General features: G+C 44.6%; 1 protein-coding gene across 1 annotated transcript in view; it reads left to right on the plus strand.

The window, feature by feature from the left end:
- LOC106743240 (dipeptidase 1-like) overlaps nucleotides 1-17778 on the plus strand; it is a 105115-nt gene extending 87337 nt beyond the window's left edge. The window contains exons 8-13 of the mRNA XM_014616877.1: nucleotides 4574-4643; nucleotides 9998-10174; nucleotides 14136-14220; nucleotides 14626-14701; nucleotides 15303-15441; nucleotides 17292-17778. Coding sequence (XP_014472363.1) covers nucleotides 4574-4643; nucleotides 9998-10174; nucleotides 14136-14220; nucleotides 14626-14701; nucleotides 15303-15441; nucleotides 17292-17381 — 637 coding nt within the window. The 3' untranslated portion in view covers nucleotides 17382-17778. The remainder of the gene's footprint in view (nucleotides 1-4573; nucleotides 4644-9997; nucleotides 10175-14135; nucleotides 14221-14625; nucleotides 14702-15302; nucleotides 15442-17291) is intronic.
- The last annotated feature ends 33 nt before the right edge of the window (nucleotides 17779-17811 follow it).

The following is a 17811-nucleotide window of genomic DNA, read 5'->3' on the forward strand; positions in this document are numbered from 1 at the left end:
GGATGGTAGGAAGTTCTTTTCAGTAATTTCGAAAGCACCCCAAAGCCGCTGCTTATTTCCTACCGCGCTCGGAAAAGAGAAACTTACAGCGAGAGGAGCTTTGTTTCGCCGAGGAAGGGAGGAGGAATAGCGTCTCTTATCAAAGACTCATTGCATTGTCTAGGAGTCAACTTTCTCAATCTCGTTTCCTTAATCCGTCACTATAGAGACATTTTCTACGAATCGTTACGACTTTGCTTTCGAACCCCGTCGAATTTTGTCTGATGTTATCCGTCTGACTTTACTGTATCGTCTGTCCACGTCGAGGAACTCTTTCGACAACTCTAAGTCTTTAAAGATATATTGCTCACAAGTCAAAATAATGAGAAAAAAAATTATGAAAAAAATTACAAATTGATCTATATTGCATTTAAAAATGACGTCAAAAGTTTGACAATAATAGAAAGCCTGGATCAAAAGTTATTCCACTTTAAGGGAAGTTGTAAGGTGAAATGAGTTTGTGATACGAATGCAATGAAACCTGCATTGAAATATATTGAAATACATTGAAATATTATCTGGCTCGTTATTAATGCTAAAAGCTAGCTCTCATAAGTAAAAATTAGATATCCATATGATATAACTGAGAGCGAGCATGGCATAGTAGGTAGCGCACTGGTCTACTATGCCACAACGGTCCCGGGTTCGATCCCGGCAGAAGCCAAAATATTTACGCTCGCATCTCCTCTCGGAAGGCAATGGCAAACCACCGAAAGTATCCTTGCCTAGCATAATATCTCTAAAAACGTCACCTACGCTTGTACACAAGTATGGCACTAAAAGAAGAAGATAATACAACTGAAATTTAATTAATTCATTTTGTTCCTGTAGCTAGGCCTGGTAACTAAATTCAATTGTTTTATACGAACACAGCTCATTCCTTTTTTCCCGTGTGTTTATATACCTCGACTTGGTTTCAAATTAACATTTATTATTTAGACAGTGAAATAAATGTATAGGACTTTTGCTTGATAAATACTAAATTTACGAGTGGCCCCTTGATTCGCCATTAAAAATACGGCCAGTATATCCTTAAAAACTAACGGCCAATATATCCTTAAAAACACTGATTTTTAATATTCATGCGAGATCTTCGAAACACATGGCGATCCCCTTGGGACGGTCGGACCTCGAAACCGTGCGAGTCGCACAGTCGTTATTACACGCACTTGCTCGCTTTTCCGGCTTGGAATAGAGTCGAGCGAGGGAAACAATGTCGGGACAGAAACGCGTTTCCTTCTCCGGGACATCGATCCTTAACCCGAGGTTTATGCATCCCCTGATGCCAAGTACCGAGCGGAGTTGTAAATAAAGTCGCCTCTTTTATGCGTCCCTTCGATCCGGAGAGGCGTGCGCGGCTGCGTTCTCGCGGAAAATGCGAGATACGTTATTCGCGAACTGTGCGCGAGTCATAAAACAGAACTACTGTCGACGAGCACGATGCGTTGATATTTCGCGACTCCCATGTGAATTCGCTTAATTATCGCGCGAGACCGCGGCTGCTTACGGATCCTTCTCGTCGAGAGAAAATTTCACTCGCGAGTCAGCGAAAACCATCTCTGCTCTAGTTTCTTTTAACTTCTCCAACTCCATCGAGCTTATTATTATTATTATTACGATTTTCCCCCGTTTCTTTTCCGCCTAATAACGGCAGCGCTGAAAATAGCCGAAAGTTCGGAAGTTCGCTGTTCGCGTGGTTCTTCTTTGCAAAGCTCGGAAGCGATCATTAGATTGCGCCGGAGTTATCGAGAGAGATGGCCGCCGCCGTCGCCGACGATGGATCGGAAAGTGTATTTTCCAGCGCATCGCGATTTCTTCTTTATACTTTCAACCCCCGGCCCTCGTGGTACTTCTTTTACGAGCTGAACTTCGGGGAACGGCGAGGCAGGAACGCGCGCGCATCGATCGTCGCGAATATCCGTCAGCCGGCGCGCTGCTGCTATCATTTACGAGCGGGAGGAATCATGCCGTCGAAACCGCAATAATAATCTCACCGACGTCCCGTCGTACGAAATAAGGTTTACACCTCGAAGAGCGTCGCTAGACGCCCACCCCTAGCCGCCGGGGATGTAAATTACGACGATGGCCAACGATATCACTAACTCTAACGTCGTTTTAAGGTCAAAGTATTATACGACAATGGGCATCGACCTGGTTTTCGCCTTGCTTTTCCGATCTCCGGCTGCTTTATGTCTCCCCCGACGGCGCGACGCGCTTACCGCAGTAAATAAGGATCGGAGTCACGTCGGGCCCACGTGCAAATCTCTCCTCAGATAGTACATATTTTTCTCTTCTGACCCCCCTTAATTTACGCCGACGTCGTCTTACGACGCGTACGATGGACGCGGAAGGTAATCTCCTCTCGGCACAGCCGAGTGACGCGCCGAAGTGACGTTGAGAAGATCTCTAACTGTGCCCTTTGAACAACATCCCGAACTAATCAAGTGCTCCAATAACATTGTTATTCACGTTGCAACAATAGTACTCACTCTTGCGTATCGTCTCTCTCAGATCAATTCCAACGCAGAAAAAAAGTTTGGTTGTACCATAAGATCGGTCATAAAAGGAACAACCGGACGCATTTTGGTTGAAGGAATTTATAAAGACCACGTTTATGTCATAGGAACCAGAAATTCTGTCTTCTTCAACCAGAACGTATCTGGCTGTTCTCTTTCTGGTTAATGCAATCACATTTGTTTTCGTGTAAATATTCTTTACTACACCTATCCACGAACATGCGTAGTGGTTGGTCAGACAGCTGTCAAAATTACACACGTATGTAAAAATTACAAACGTATATGTAATTTTGATAGCTGTCTGACCATCTACTGCGCATGTAGGAATTTCTGTATGTTCTCAAACATGTCAAAAGAAACGGTTGCAAACGTCCTGTGACCGATTGTACTCTTTCCCTCTTTCTTTCTTTTTCCATCACGATATTATTCGCGCACAATTTTATTTCCCGACGCGTTAAATATCTTTCGAAAAAAGCGATATTCTTTTTAACGAACTTTAAGTGCGTATAACTGCAATTGTTCGAATAACGAAAGCAACGAACGAACGATTTTGGATATCCAGAAACGAGAAACATCGCGCCTACGAAAATCCAGCCGGCCTACAACATCCGGAGAGCGTCCGAATAAAACGTCGTAAAAATGTGGTTTCATTTCTGCGGCCTGAGATTTCCGGTTTCCATGAGGAAAGCGCGCTTTTATTGGGACAATATCCGAATTGCTTTCGGACGTGTTCCCGGGGCTTAATGTCAGCCTCTGACCCTATTCTCGCGTCTCTCTTCGTCTCGTTCCGTCTCGGTGGTGCGCCTCCCCTCCCTCTCACTCTTCCTTCCTTCCTCCCATCCCTTTCATCCCTGGGGATGCGAGATTGTCGGTTCGATTGAATTTTCCACAGTTCTAGATGACGATGCCGAATCATCTCTAGCGTTTCCACCTTCTCGTCTGGGAGGCGAGAATCGACCGTGGAGAATTATCGGATTCCTGATACCTTTCGCACCTCCCTCTGATCGTCTCTCAGTTGTTTTTTAACCTTCACACCTCTCATAGCACCACTTGCCTCATGTGTGTTTCATCATTCAACAGTGTGTAAAAATATAAAAATAACATGAGATATATCTGTCCACGAGAAAACGTCTCAATAACAGTTTCTTCGGCGAACGTAAACGCGTAGGTACGCAACGCTTGGCGAGGATCGGAGTCATGGAGATGTCGGCCGGTGGAAATTTTATAGTCCCTATATTAGTTCTTAATATCACAGTAATATTTCATTAAAATCATAAAAGTGGTTTAGAATAAATTAAAAATAAAAGTTAAAATTAAGACATTGATCTCAAGAAACACGTATGATAAGTGTCATTTTCAGTTCTGAAATAGAACAAAAAGTTATGTAAAAGTCAAGATGACGTTAAAATAATGTCAAAATAATATTGACATCATCTTGACTTTTATACGACTTTTTGTTCTATTTAGGTTGCGAATATCTCAGTTTCCAAACGGTCAATCTTGTTCTAATCGCAACAATAATTAAGTCATATTTAATTCTTGCATAGTGCAAGTTTCAACGAATTCTTAAGAAAAAAAAAAGGCATTTTATGCTATTACTATCTTAAATTAATTTTGGCGTTTAAATTGATCGCTCATATATCAGCATTCGACACTCATTTGCCCGTTAATGACTATATTCTTTTAGCTTGCGGAAATTTTAACAAAGAGATAAAGCGAATTTCAACGAGACACAATCGTTTTCTTTTAAAGCAACAGGGTCCTTTTTCTCCCTCGCGACTCGTTGCAATCTCACTGACAATTATTTTTATTTCATCTCAGCCGCAAAAATTGCCCGCGGCAAACATACCTGTAGAGTGAATATGCATGAGCTTATGGGCTAACCTGATACTTTAGAAAATATTATTCGCTCGCGGGCTCAGCTCGAAGTTCGCCCGAAAGGAGTGGCGGCGAGGCGCGCCGTTGAATTTTCGCGCGAGAGACGCAAACCGACGTTCTAACAGACATTTTCTTGGCAGGGCAGTCTGTTCTGTTGGCGAGACGAACAACACTCAGGACTCCACGCCGGGCCTCAGCGAATTTGGAAAAGTGAGTCAACATTTACATTGTACGCTCGCTGCGGATTTACCTTTTTCGGAGTGAACTCGGGGAAATATCGCGTTCGCAAAAAAATGCCCGCGTGTACATACGCGCGGGAGCGCGCGCGAGGGAGAGAGCTTCCGTTTTACAGCGCGGACAGTCGCGGACGGAGTTACGCGACATTCTGGAAAAATAATACCGCAAACTTCCGGCCAAGACGCGGCCCGGCATTATTCCACGAAACGACCGCGACAGTTTCGTACAATTTCGCCGTGAGCCACGTACGTTTTAATGAGACTATTGCGTTAAATTGCCGCTTTCATTTCTTTTCCTCCCTTTTTCTTGAATAATAACGGCACTCTTCCTGAGAGGGGAATAACAATATCGTCAGAACGGGGACGCCCGCGGAGAACAAACCACCGACCGAAATTTGCACACAGATGCAATAGCTGAATGTTTGCGCACGATAATACACTGTTAAATTACGAGCAATGCTCGCGAGCTAATTGAAAGCGATTTCCATGGTTTATCCACGACGTGGTTTATTCCGCGCGATTTTCCTTTTCAAAGCCGAGGGGTTTAAAAACCGGCAGCGGCGTGTAAGCAACCGATTGCACGATTAATGGTCGTTACGTAAATCGATACGCTCTAATTAAATAATAATCCTAATTTCCGCCTAATAACCTAAATAATAATCCTAATTTCCGCCTGAACCTCGCGCGCCAATCAATTTCCCGGCGGCTTTTACACTTCGGAGATACCTAAATGAACGGGATATCGCGCGACGCACATATTTATATCGGAGAATCGTCCACAGTTTTTACATGGCGGGATTTAGATCGCGGCACCCACCGCGTCTCTTTCTCTCTCGATTGCTCGCATTATTTTTCACAACGTAACCGGGGAAATGATCGTCAACGAACGCGCGACCGATCGCGCCCGACCTACATTCCGTTTATCACTCCCCGTCGCTCGCGCGCTGCTGCGCGTTCATAAAATTATATCTCGACCCACTTCCGCGCGGAATTCGTCGAGGGATTCCGGGCGTTAACGCGGGTTCGGCGATCCCGCCGTGGCGAATTTCTGCCGTTCTGGCGTCGCGCGAATCCCGAAATCCGCGCCCGAAAAACCGAAAGAAAGGAATCCGCATCCCCGCGTCGCGGATCGCTTCGCGTCGGTCGAGTTTTTTGTCGAAATTCGTAGTCTCGCGGTAGCGGCGGTTCCTGATGAAAAAAGAGAGAGAGAGGGGGGGGGGAGAGGGAAGAGGAAAGAGGGGATAAAAGGTGAAGCTTAACAGGAGGTACAGGGAGGAGGTGAAGGTGAAACACGGGGGAAGCGCGTGAGAACGTAAATCAAACGAGCCACCTCCGTTATCTCGCGCCCCTTGCAGCAGCTAAATCTCACATTAATAAATGACAGGTTTTCCAGGGGAGAGGAATTCTACGCGCGACACTAAATGCTCCGCGGTTTGTCAGCGACGGTTCGTCGGTCGCGCGTTGAGTCAAATTGATACATTCCGGCGGCGCGGAATTTTTCGCCTATTAAATCCTTCTCCCCTCGCGCAATAATGCGCTCACGCGTCTCGCGTGAGTTTAACGCGCGGGAGAAAGTTAACCATCGTCTAACAAGGTTGGGTCGGATCCAACCAGAGCTGTATTCTGATGCTTCTATGCGCGCTAATGAAACGTAGCGTGTCGTGGTTTCGTGAATCTTTCAAGCCCATTTTCCCGCAACGGCTGATGTAAAATAAGTGAGATTATATTAATTCTCCAATCCGGCTTCCTCTCTCGACCGAGTCTGACCTACCTTATTATTAATTAAATATTAATGTCACTTCTTGATTATTTTTCTATTTTATTTTATTATTTTATTTTATTATTTTCTGACCAATTATTTGTCATAAATTAACAATTAAATTCAATGAAAAAAATTAAATAATAATGAAAATAACTTTTAATTATTTTTTGACCAATTAAAAGGAAAAAACAGATAATTCTCTCTCTCTCTCTCTCTAGTCCTCTTATCGTTGTTTAATAAAATTTTTGTCCAACAAAATTTCTATTTCCCTTTACATATTATTTTAGTATATATTTATATTATTATATTGTTTCTTCATAAAGAAAACTAACGGGTTGAATACCCAATGTGTTTTTTAACATTTTTCTGCAAAAATAAATATTACAATATATTTTATATTCAAGATATTTAACACATTTCGTGAGATATTTTATTTACTTTAAAATATTTTATAACTTATTGTGACAATAAAAATTGCATAGACGAGAAAATTGATTGGAAAAACTGCAAAATGCTTCTACCGGTCGGTCCCGATCCACCTTGTGGAAGGTGTGACCGCATGAGCCTTGTTAGACGAGAGTTAATCATCGAGCGGAGAATCGAGGCGAACGACTACCATCACCATCATCTAGCCCGATATATAAATATCGAAATTCAAGCGTATCGAGAACATCCGATAGTGCTGGGCGCCCCGTCGACGAACGAATTGCGATATTTCGCCTGTCGTTTCAAAGGAGCGCCACGACGCCGCGTGGCTCGTTCCAAAAGATAAACGGAATTATCTGAAAATTCCCCGCGCTCGTATCTCCCACACAACCTTTCAGCGCGTAACGTCCCGTCGTTGTAAATACCGATGTGCATTTCCCGCAATGGACGGGATACACGCCGTCGAAACGAGTATGCCCGCTGCATTATGTGCACTGTGTCTGCGTGCACGTTCGTGCGCGTGTATGTGTGCAATTCGACGAACGTTTTTGCCCTTTACTCTCGTTCCTTTGGGCTGTTATTTCTATTGAGCGACCCATATTTTCCGGCGCTGTTTACCAGGTGCGCGAGTACGCGCGTGCGACACTAATGTGCATCCAACACACACGCACGCACGAATGCACGCATGTACACGCGTATTTTGAGTCATCACGTTAACGCGACGCGGTGCTACATCGTGGAATTATGGTGACGGCTAGCGGCCGTTGTATTTGTCACGGTCACAACATGGGCTTGATTTTATTGCGGCTTTTGGATGTGACGATTAGTTTCGCCTAGTCTCTCGCCGCATTCGATACCCAGCAACAGGCATCGGATTACACGCGAAAATTCGGCGTTTTGCCGCGGGACGGAATAGGACGGCCGTGGAAGCGGTCTCTCTTCCCTCGATTTTCCCAAGGATCGAACGCGCGATATCAAATTTGCGATATTCTCATTCGCCTGGCGGTAACAACACCGCCGCTTCCCGATATTACGTGACATCGAGCTGTAACTTCTATCAAAATTACATCCATTACATTAATTCATATTCGTCATCGTTAGAAATTGAAAAAAAAAAATGTTTGCGCGTTTCATCGCGCATAATTAATAAATAATAAATAGCTGAGAAAAATTAGCGTGATATCAAAACTCATATTCTCATATATACAATAAAAAATGTTGAATTGATTTTAAATTTGACACATTTCATATGTCCCAAATGGTGCGCTCAAATTTTTGTGTTAATTTAACACAAGATGAATATGTTGATAAATAACACACAACGGAATTCCATCCGGACAAGACGACAAAGCATAATTATACATCCTTGTTTAAATATGATAATATAAATCTTGAATTGACATTAATTTTTCATCGTGTAGAGAGCTCGTGTGAGAAAATATCTCTTTTATTTGCAAATCCCAAATGTCGACGACTTCACTCGCGTGTTTTCAGCGTGTTCCACGTGCGAGCGACGCGACGTCGGTTTTGCGCGTGTCGCGTTGTTGTTAATACCGCTAATAAGAAATCGAGACATCGGTCCTGCGCCGCGCAATTATGCACCTCGCCAAAACAATGCGCATCAGAAAGGGAGAGAGCTTCTATCCCGTAAAAACAATACGGCATGCTTCTGCCATCGACGTACGAGACTCGCGCGTCGTTCGGATGAAATCGCGCGCGAACACGCCGAGAAAAGCGAACTGCATCCTCACGCTAAAGGGATGAGCTGGAAAAACGAGACCATTGTGATTCGTTCTTCCACCCATCTCCCGTCGTTTCCTTTTCCGCTCGCGTCTTCAGAGCTATCTTTATTGAAATTCGCTGGCGACTTTTGTTGGAAATCGCACAATGTAACGTTCCAAGTGGTAGTTTCTCGGAAAAGTTAACGATTAAATATCAAATAACAGCATTCATATGTCAACGCGCGAGAAAATCATCGTCCCTATGAATATTCGATTTTATTTGGCGGATTGTTACTAATAGCTTTCCCCGTGGTCACCCGGCATTCGTTTCCCTCCCGATAATTGGCGAGATATTAATTCTAATTAAAGCAGAGAACGGGGAAAATACACCGTGTAACGAAGGATGGTGATCAATTTTTCTACGACCGCTCTCGACTTACCGTTATTTTCAACGACTCCGTGCTAAGTTAATTAAACGAGTCGTTAATTTCATAAGCGACGTAAGTGAAGTTGCGGAACGTCGGCGAATCGGAAATCGCGATAACTTTCTCGTTTACCCTTGAGTAATTTCATGTAATTCACGCAGCGTCCGAGCGATATTTTCGCTACTAATTTCTCTCTCGGGGAAGGGGGTGGAAACCGCACACCGGAACGTCTCGGGTTCGCCTCATTTTCGAAATAAACAGTTCAAATGAAGATTGATGTTTATCTCGAAGAAAAGGGTCACGCGTACTCTAAGCTCACGTACACGAAAAGCCCCGCCGCGCATTGACCTACCGCCAATACGTCGAAGCTTTTTCCCGCTATCGCATGATGGAATGGGCGGTTGCTTGCGTTCCCGACTAATGTTCGCTGACCGAAACGCCGGCGTTTCCTTCGTTTCTCGTGCTATTTTTCTCTCGCCCTTCCCGTACGATTCTTTCCGCGCGTTTTTGCGCCGAAATGGAGGTACCTCGTCGCAGATCCGCCTGAACCCCCCGTCCGACATTCCACAGTTCGATCATCTTGGACCTGGGGATGCTTACGATACTCGGATAGCTTCGATATACCTTGCTTTTGTTACCGACTATTTTTCGATATGAACGTCGGCGCGGGGACGGCCGATCAACGGAAAAGGCGATAATGAATGGATCCCGGCATCGGCAGTCTGAGAAAATACGGACTGACTTTTTCACCCGATCTATCCGTCTTATTTTTATCGATGTCACCTTCCACGGTAGATGCGATGTTGGGGATGTGCGGAAGAGAGCATAAAATATCGATACGCATAGTACCTATACATCGATATATTAACTAGAAACATAGCGATTTTCGCGCGCAGTTCGGGCCCCGCGCGATCCGTCTGGTTTTCCCGCGGAATGACCGCGTGACACCGCCACGGAGATAAAGGAAGATTTAACGCGTTTCATTATTCTTCAGGCAGTTGTCAGGGAATTGAACAGGCTGGGCATGTTGGTCGACCTCTCACATGTCTCGACAAGAACGATGAGGGCGGCCCTGCAGACGACGAGGGCACCGGTGATTTTCTCGCACAGCGCCGCCAGGGCGTTGTGCAACTCTACCAGAAACGTGCCGGACGACGTGCTCAGAAATCTGGTGAGTTCTCCATCGTAGGCGCTGCGGGATGTGGGGGAATGCGATCGATCGTCCGAGAGAGGAAGAAAAAACGAGGCGGTTCGGCAACTCCGTTGTTACCGATGTCACGGGCGCCTCGCGATTCGAGTCGACGTCTCGTGATTTCCACCGGATCTGACATTTATTCGGATCGACTCGTCCGACGCGCGGAAACAGCGAGAGCGAGCGAGCGAATGAACGCGCGGGATGGAATGGGCTGTCGCGAAAAAGCGCGTTACGTCGACTGCACGCGCACTACGCGGACGGATTTATTTATTTATTTATTTATACGCGCCGGCCTCTCTCTCGGTACCGCGTACCGACCAATTAGAAAACACACGGCTCCGCAGAGCGCGTTCGCAGAGAGAGATTGAGAGGGGGAGGGGGACGAGCGCGAACGAATATTTCTGCTACGTGTTACAACGCGATGGATACAAAAATCAAAGCGCGCGCGTACGCGTTTACGGCGAAAAACGTGAAAATGTAAACAGGCGCGTCCGAAAGTTGCCGGCCGGTGCAGCCTTTGTTATATTCGCGCGCCGCACGTTTCAACCACAGCGAGATTATCTGATTTTGGGGGTTGGCATACGTGCATAGCCGCACGGGTCAGGTCGATGAGACTGCATTCGGCGAGGTTTAGCGTTGGCGCGCGACAGCCAGCCGCAGAATCGCGGTATTTCGTGTCATACGCGAGAGGCGGAAGGGAGTAAGTCCAATATTGGCGAGGGTGCGCTCGCGATATTAGCAATTATTATGCGTCGACTCGTCGCGAGATGTAGCAGATAGATGTTGAGAAAATCCATGTAAATGATGTATCTGTACATCGTATAAATGTACATTGCAACAAAATCGTTATTAACCCTTGAATCGTTGAACATGATTTCCCAAGTGATTTCCCGGAATGCCCGTCTGAGATACTCTCGTTACGTAATGTTAATGTAATATTGATTTTTACAGTATAATATTTTCGAGGAAGGGAATAGAACTCATCGGAACGATTTTTGAATAATATTTGTATTTTACTAGAATCGGTAAGTTGCGATACTTTAACAGGCTAGAAATCGTGGTGTCCCATATTACTCGTACTTCTTCTATCCGCGTAACAAACGGACGTTCCGGTTAGAGAGTTAAGTCTCTATACTTGGCGATTGGAGACTACGTTTCGATAAAAATGAAAAACGTAGGGAATACAGGATGTCCCAGACCAACAGGGATGAATTTCGTGAGGACGATCCGAAGAACGGATCGAGGTGAACGAAAAAGTTTTGTTATCATTTTGCAAATAACAAGCGAAATTTCGAGTTATCAATTTTTAAATATCATCCTGTATAGAGACTTATAATTTACGCAAATCTAATCGATACAAAAGTAATAAGCGTACGAGCAAACGTAAATAAATGCCAATGGCTTTTATATTTCTCGCTCGAATTCGATCGTTCGAGTTCGCGCAAAGGCAGAATAAAAGAGACGCGAGCGAAAGAAATACACGCTGCACGGATGATTAAACGTGCGTTTTATCGACAGATCCGCTATCTGAAAGTGAGATGCGTAACGTCGAAATTAAATCCGTACGGGATACAGGCGAGGCCAGCCCTGTGGCAAATCGAATGCGATGCCGGAGCGCTTTGCAATCCGCGAAGTTGTAAAACGCGCGCCGGTGGTAGGGTGGCGCAAGAACGCGGGGAGGGAGAACACCCCGTGCCAGAGAACGCGCACCAAGTGTCGGTGGATGCGCAAATTGTTCGAGTTCGAGTAAGCAACGAGATAATCGCCAACTATTCGCAATCGACGGAGCGAAGTTCGGAGAGGAGGAGATATGTCAAAACGATCTCTCGAGCGGCGCCCGGAAACAACGCGCCAAAATAGCGCGAGTGTGTTAGAGAAGTTCGGCGTTTAATCCGCGTTATTATCGATAATTCCGCGCGCAGCGGCGCGATTGGCGTTGATCCAATTGGCGCTAATTCTTCCTCGCGTTCTCTCGCGAGTTACGCGCGACCACCGCGCGATTTTTCTCTTTTCCGCCGACCGTCAAATACGCGAGAAACACAAACGCGGTACAATAATTGACGTCGCATTAATCGCGCAACGGTTGGCCGACTGAGAACTTAAATGAGCGCGCGCAACGCTTCATTAAAATTTCATCCCTTTCGCGCGGTGCCGCTCGTCGATTAGCGATTGACGAGCCGACGATGAGCTCGCGGAACTAACTTGCGGTTAGCTCGCCGAAATTAAATCCAACTTACTGCCGATTAGCTCCGCACTTCGAATTTCATCGTGGAAGAAGACGCGCGATGCGAATTTCACGGTAACACCGATTTCATCGTCTCGCTCATTTCGTTACGTGATTCGCTTTTTCGCTGAGAGCAATCCGCTATTGATCGATTCCCCTTTTCGGACGAATCGCGTCTGAACTCAGGGCCGCCCGGGTATAATCCATACCGAAAACGTGCGAAACGGAGATGAAAGGGAAATTAATTAAAAATTACAAAAACAAACAACGTTCCGTTTGAGTTCACTCTAACGGCGAAACGCACGCTTGACTTGCGTGATGATTAGAGGTGTGCTGATATAATACTGATATCGATATTTCCCTTTCAATATCAGATATTTTTGTATGGATATTTTCTTCCGAAATTCGTGTCTATATCAGTACTACTTTGTTTTGATATTTTTTTTTAATTTTTTACTCAGTCGATCTTCAAAATATCATGTATGTATTTTTGCTTCGTGTAAATTAGTGTAACGTGCGACTTGTGTTTTAAATTGATCTTTTCTCATAATTTTTGTTAATTTTGCGGTAATTTTAAAGGACCATTCAACAATTGTGTCAATAAATTTGTGTATTTTTATCTCTTCCCTCTCCTTCGTCAAAATTCGTCACAAAGTATTTGTCCCCTTCTACGATTACATGATATGTGAAATCCCCCTCCTTCCGTCTTCTTTCGCATGGACACAATTTTAAGTTTTCTTAAGTTTCGGTGCCAATATCGGCATTGGTATTTTTCTTCTAACATTAGTGTCACTAATGATGTCGATACTCTTGATTAGATACCCGCTTCAATATTAGTATCGATATTTTCTCGGTATCGCAACATCGCTGGTGATGATGTTACGCGTTGAAGGATCGCCGTAACCAGCCGCCAGCGCGCGAAAGAAGACAGTCACTAATTAATTAACCAGCGTTTTCCCCGACTTCGGGAAGTCGGGGTAACATCTCCGCGCCTACGAACTTCACTCTCTTCCCGGCCGCGATCAATACTGCCTTAATTATACCCGCAGAACGAGAGGACGAGTAACAGCGATCTAAGCCGGATGGCTTGTCCGGTAACGTGTTATTAACCACACCGTCCTGCTGCTCTAATTAACATTGCCCGTGTAGTTTAAGCAACGTTAGGTGTCGAATAGACGGCGATCTATGCGCACTGTATGTGTGTGTATATGTGTGTCCCTTGGCATAGTTTCACCGATAGCTTCCGCCGGGCAATAAAAAGGGAGCTCGATCGAGCGGAGATTAGCGTTTCTGAATTGTTCCGCGGCGTCTCTTCGAGATAATGTCCCGTGTAGCATAATCTCTCGCTAAATCGTAATGAGAAAAACCACTTGGGTGGATGATAACCTGAATTAATAATTCACACGCTTCCTCCCCGCGCGACGTTTCGCGGACTTTAATCCGCAGAAAAATTCGCGAATTTTAAACCGCAGGAAAAATTCGCGGGTTTAATCCGCTGGGAAAATTCTCTCCCGTTTCGGGGAGGTGGTGCAACTATTAAGATCTCGAACAACCGGTGTACTCTCGCGAAACACCCTGCCAGTTAGGTAATTAACATCCGCGACTTTACTGCACATACGCGTGACATCGCTACAACGTATGTTCGTGCCGCGCATTTAAGGATAGAAAGAAATACGCTCGCGATGTGCATGACATTAATGTATCTGTTCGCAGGCTAAGAATGGCGGAGTGGCGATGGTCCCTTTTTATACCTACTTCATAACGTGTAACAGCACCGCTACCATAAAAGACGTTATTGGTACGTAGAACGCTATTCGCAATGTCGCCTTAAGCCACGCTGCGCGGAAGCGAATTATATCGTATCGATATTGCACGCGACAGACGCAATTACCGTACTATGTTATTTTACGACACGAAACCTGTCCTTGTAAACTCTACGTTTAAAGTCTATATGGGAAATATATTCACCCAATATTTCGCAAACGCGAGACAGAAATTTCTTCTACGTAGAAGAAATCTTACGACAATTCGAAAATTCATTTCAATTCGTCCGTTTCTTACGAGAAATACGAAGATATCTGATTTCGTCTTTTTTAGTCTGGGCCCGCAAGTGTTCGATAAATTTGCATGCGTTTATAATAAAATGCTTGCCATTTCGGCGCCACCGCTACGATGGAATAATCGCGGCCCCATACTGTTTCAGCACACATCAATCACATTCGAAAGGTGGCGGGGATCGATCACGTCGGGATCGGAGCGGGTTTCGACGGAATAAATTTGTAATTATTCTTTACTGTCTCTCTGTGCTCTGTTTTCGCACGAGACGTACATTCAGAAACGACACTGCCGCATGCGACTAATTTAACCGCGTTCGCGATAACGCTTGCGATTAACAAAATTATGTAGAACAAAGATGTAATGTGCAGAAGAAGAAAATATTGCAGCAAAAATTACCACAAAAATCTGCAACACTGAAATATACCGGAACCATTATCGAAATTATTATGTGCCTTGTTATCTTCAATGATGTATATCATGTGTAGACATCACTAAAAATCACAACACACATAGCAATCTCGATACATTTCAACATAATAATTCCAATATATTCCAACACTACAAACCCCTGCAATAATTTATATTACAATATTTTCTCCGTGTTTCTCCATTTTGAGAATAACTAATTTAATTGCTCATCAATTCAATTGTGTTCATCGCACAATATTATAGCGCTCTTGAATAAAACACAAAATAATCCATCGAACGATACGCGATACTCACTATGATAATTATGCGAACTTTGTCTCTTTCTGAATGTCGACTCGAGATCAGCGAATCAAGAAGAACGCTTGACATCCGTGAGTCTCGTCTCTTTCACAGCACCCCCACCGGCTTGGAAGATGTCTCGAGATATCCGCAACTATTGGCTACCCTATTGGAGGATCCTTCTTGGACGGAAGACGACATCAAGAAATTGGCCGGCCTTAATTTATTAAGGGTATTCGCGAAAGTCGAGCAGGTACGGCGACACGATTTATTTTTAATCGGATACAGACTGCCATTTTTACGATTTCATTTACGACGTTGTAAACAGAGAGCGCTCTAGTTGCTCAAACAAAACACGTAATCCCGATTGCGAGAGCTCCGACGTTGTTCCCCGTAATTCGGGATATCTGATCGCGATTAATCGCGCGCGTTAAATTTATCGGCACTATTGGTCGGCTGTGAAAGTTTTATCACTCGTCGTCACGCGTTCGCTAAGGTAATTGAGCGCATTAGAACTCGGCGTTGCTCGCTTTTGAAAATTTATCGTTAGAACAAAAAGAGAAATTAACGGAGCCTGAGAATAGATAACATATACTAATAAAATCTCCACTGCAGCTAATCCAGATGACAATTGATGATAGACGTGCGATGACTTTGACTTTATCCCTTTTTGTGTCGATTATTTCGATTCTCTTTCTCGCACGTCGCGAGATTTTCCATAACCGAATATTTACTGTTACGTCACTAGCCGACGAGTGACGCGTACCATCGTGGAGTACATGTATCCATGCGTCAATTACAATTCCCGTCGGTTGATTAAAATAAAATTTCGTCGACTCTTGAAATATTCAATCTAGTTCTCTCGTCGACGCTGCGTTATTTAAAATGCGCTTCTCCGGTCGAATCGTATCTACGCGAGTGTCAGCGTCACGAATGAGTATCCGGAGCGACGGAGCAGCCAGGATATGCAGGATGCTGGAAAGGTAGTACTGGAGGACGCAGAGTGCCAAGACGTGGGCATATATATTTCTAGATGTGCCAAATCATTTATTACATAAAATGTTTCCGATCTGAACAAACGCTACATAAATTTTCCAAGAATACCAGAAATCAAATTTAGAATCCAAGAAATAAATATACAAATATGTAGTTGTGTGACCCTGATGATTTTTGTTTCAAACTGCGAATCTTGTCTCAAACATGTCGAGTTTTCGTTCCTATTTAGTCTTGTTATACTGAATAAAAAATGTATTTCTCTACCGATGCACAGTATTGCTGTACACACAATAACGAATTCGATGGAATTTTTAGAATGTACACGGAGAAAAAAATTTGATTGAATTAACGTGACAATGAACGAATCAAACGCGTTTTGATGGAAGGAAATTAAATTTCTGATTATTATGAACCAAATTCGATTATAAAAAGCAGAAATTCCGTTCGCTTCAACCAAAACGCGGTTGGTTCGTTTACTTTCACGTTAATTCTAACGATCTTCTTCCTCTCCGTAAATCAATCCCGAAAATTCCATCAAATTTGATATTGCGCGTATGATAATATTCTGTATCGGTAGAGAATTACATTTTTTACTCAGTACAACAAAGCCAATAGAAAAGAAGAAAAACATTCGAAATAAGGTTCGCAGTCCAAAGTCAAGTTTTCAACCGATCTTTTCTCTTCGAGTACTTAAAAAATTAGTAAATACTGTCTCATTGATTCAACTTGAGAAAGTAGAGCCAAGATTCCTCGACTCGGAATATTTCCAAAAGATATAGCAATACTAGGAGTGTGCAGCGCGTAATTTTTTAAAGGAAATAATAAAAAAAGCTTCGCAGACGCAGCTATTAACGTGCACACATTGGCGGCTGATAAGACGCGAATTCTACTCTCTACGGTTTTCTGCAGGGCAACCTGCTGTAGATGTAGTCACGCGCGTAACAAGTCGAGTTTGCAACTTGTAACTTCCTTTCCGTAGAACTTGATCTCGGTATCTTTCGGGAGGAAGTCCCAGCGGTAATATCGAGCCGAGCGGATCTTATCGCGCCCGTTTCCCCGTTACCGTAGCCGCGTCACGTGTGCGATCATTGTCTTTTCTGATAACAGGTACGCGACGAGTGGCACAGGGCGGCGGTGTTACCCGTGGAGAAGATCAGTCCGCCGGATAACTCGGCCTGCGTCTACGGGGCGTCCTGATCCTCTTTGAGGACACTGACGCCGGGATTTCTCGACTTTGCGCGATTGCCGAAGATCCTGCGGGTGCCGTGGTTTTACAGGAGCCTGTGAACACGCGTGCCCCGAATCGCCAGAGGATCCTTCCGAAAAAGGCTCCAACACATCGGACACCGGGCAACGGCCGAGCGAAGAAACACCGAAAGAAACTGCCGACTACTTCAGGGACTCCGTCGCGCCTTAACGAGTGACGAAGATTTAGCGCGGGAATGCGACCGGTCCTTCGGAAATGAATGGCGCCGAGGATCCTTCGAAGACACCTTTGGGGCGAGCCCGTTCGCTCGCGACGTCGCTTTGGAAGAAGCTCAAGATCAACGCCGCACTCGCGACCACAAATCGCGCTCACGATTAAGATGTTACGTTCGAGAAATAATTACCCCCCCCCCCCCCCCCC

The sequence above is a fragment of the Dinoponera quadriceps genome, unplaced genomic scaffold, assembly GCF_001313825.1.
Source record: "Dinoponera quadriceps isolate SergipeBrazil2010 unplaced genomic scaffold, ASM131382v1 scaffold616, whole genome shotgun sequence".
Lineage (NCBI taxonomy): Eukaryota > Metazoa > Arthropoda > Insecta > Hymenoptera > Formicidae > Dinoponera > Dinoponera quadriceps.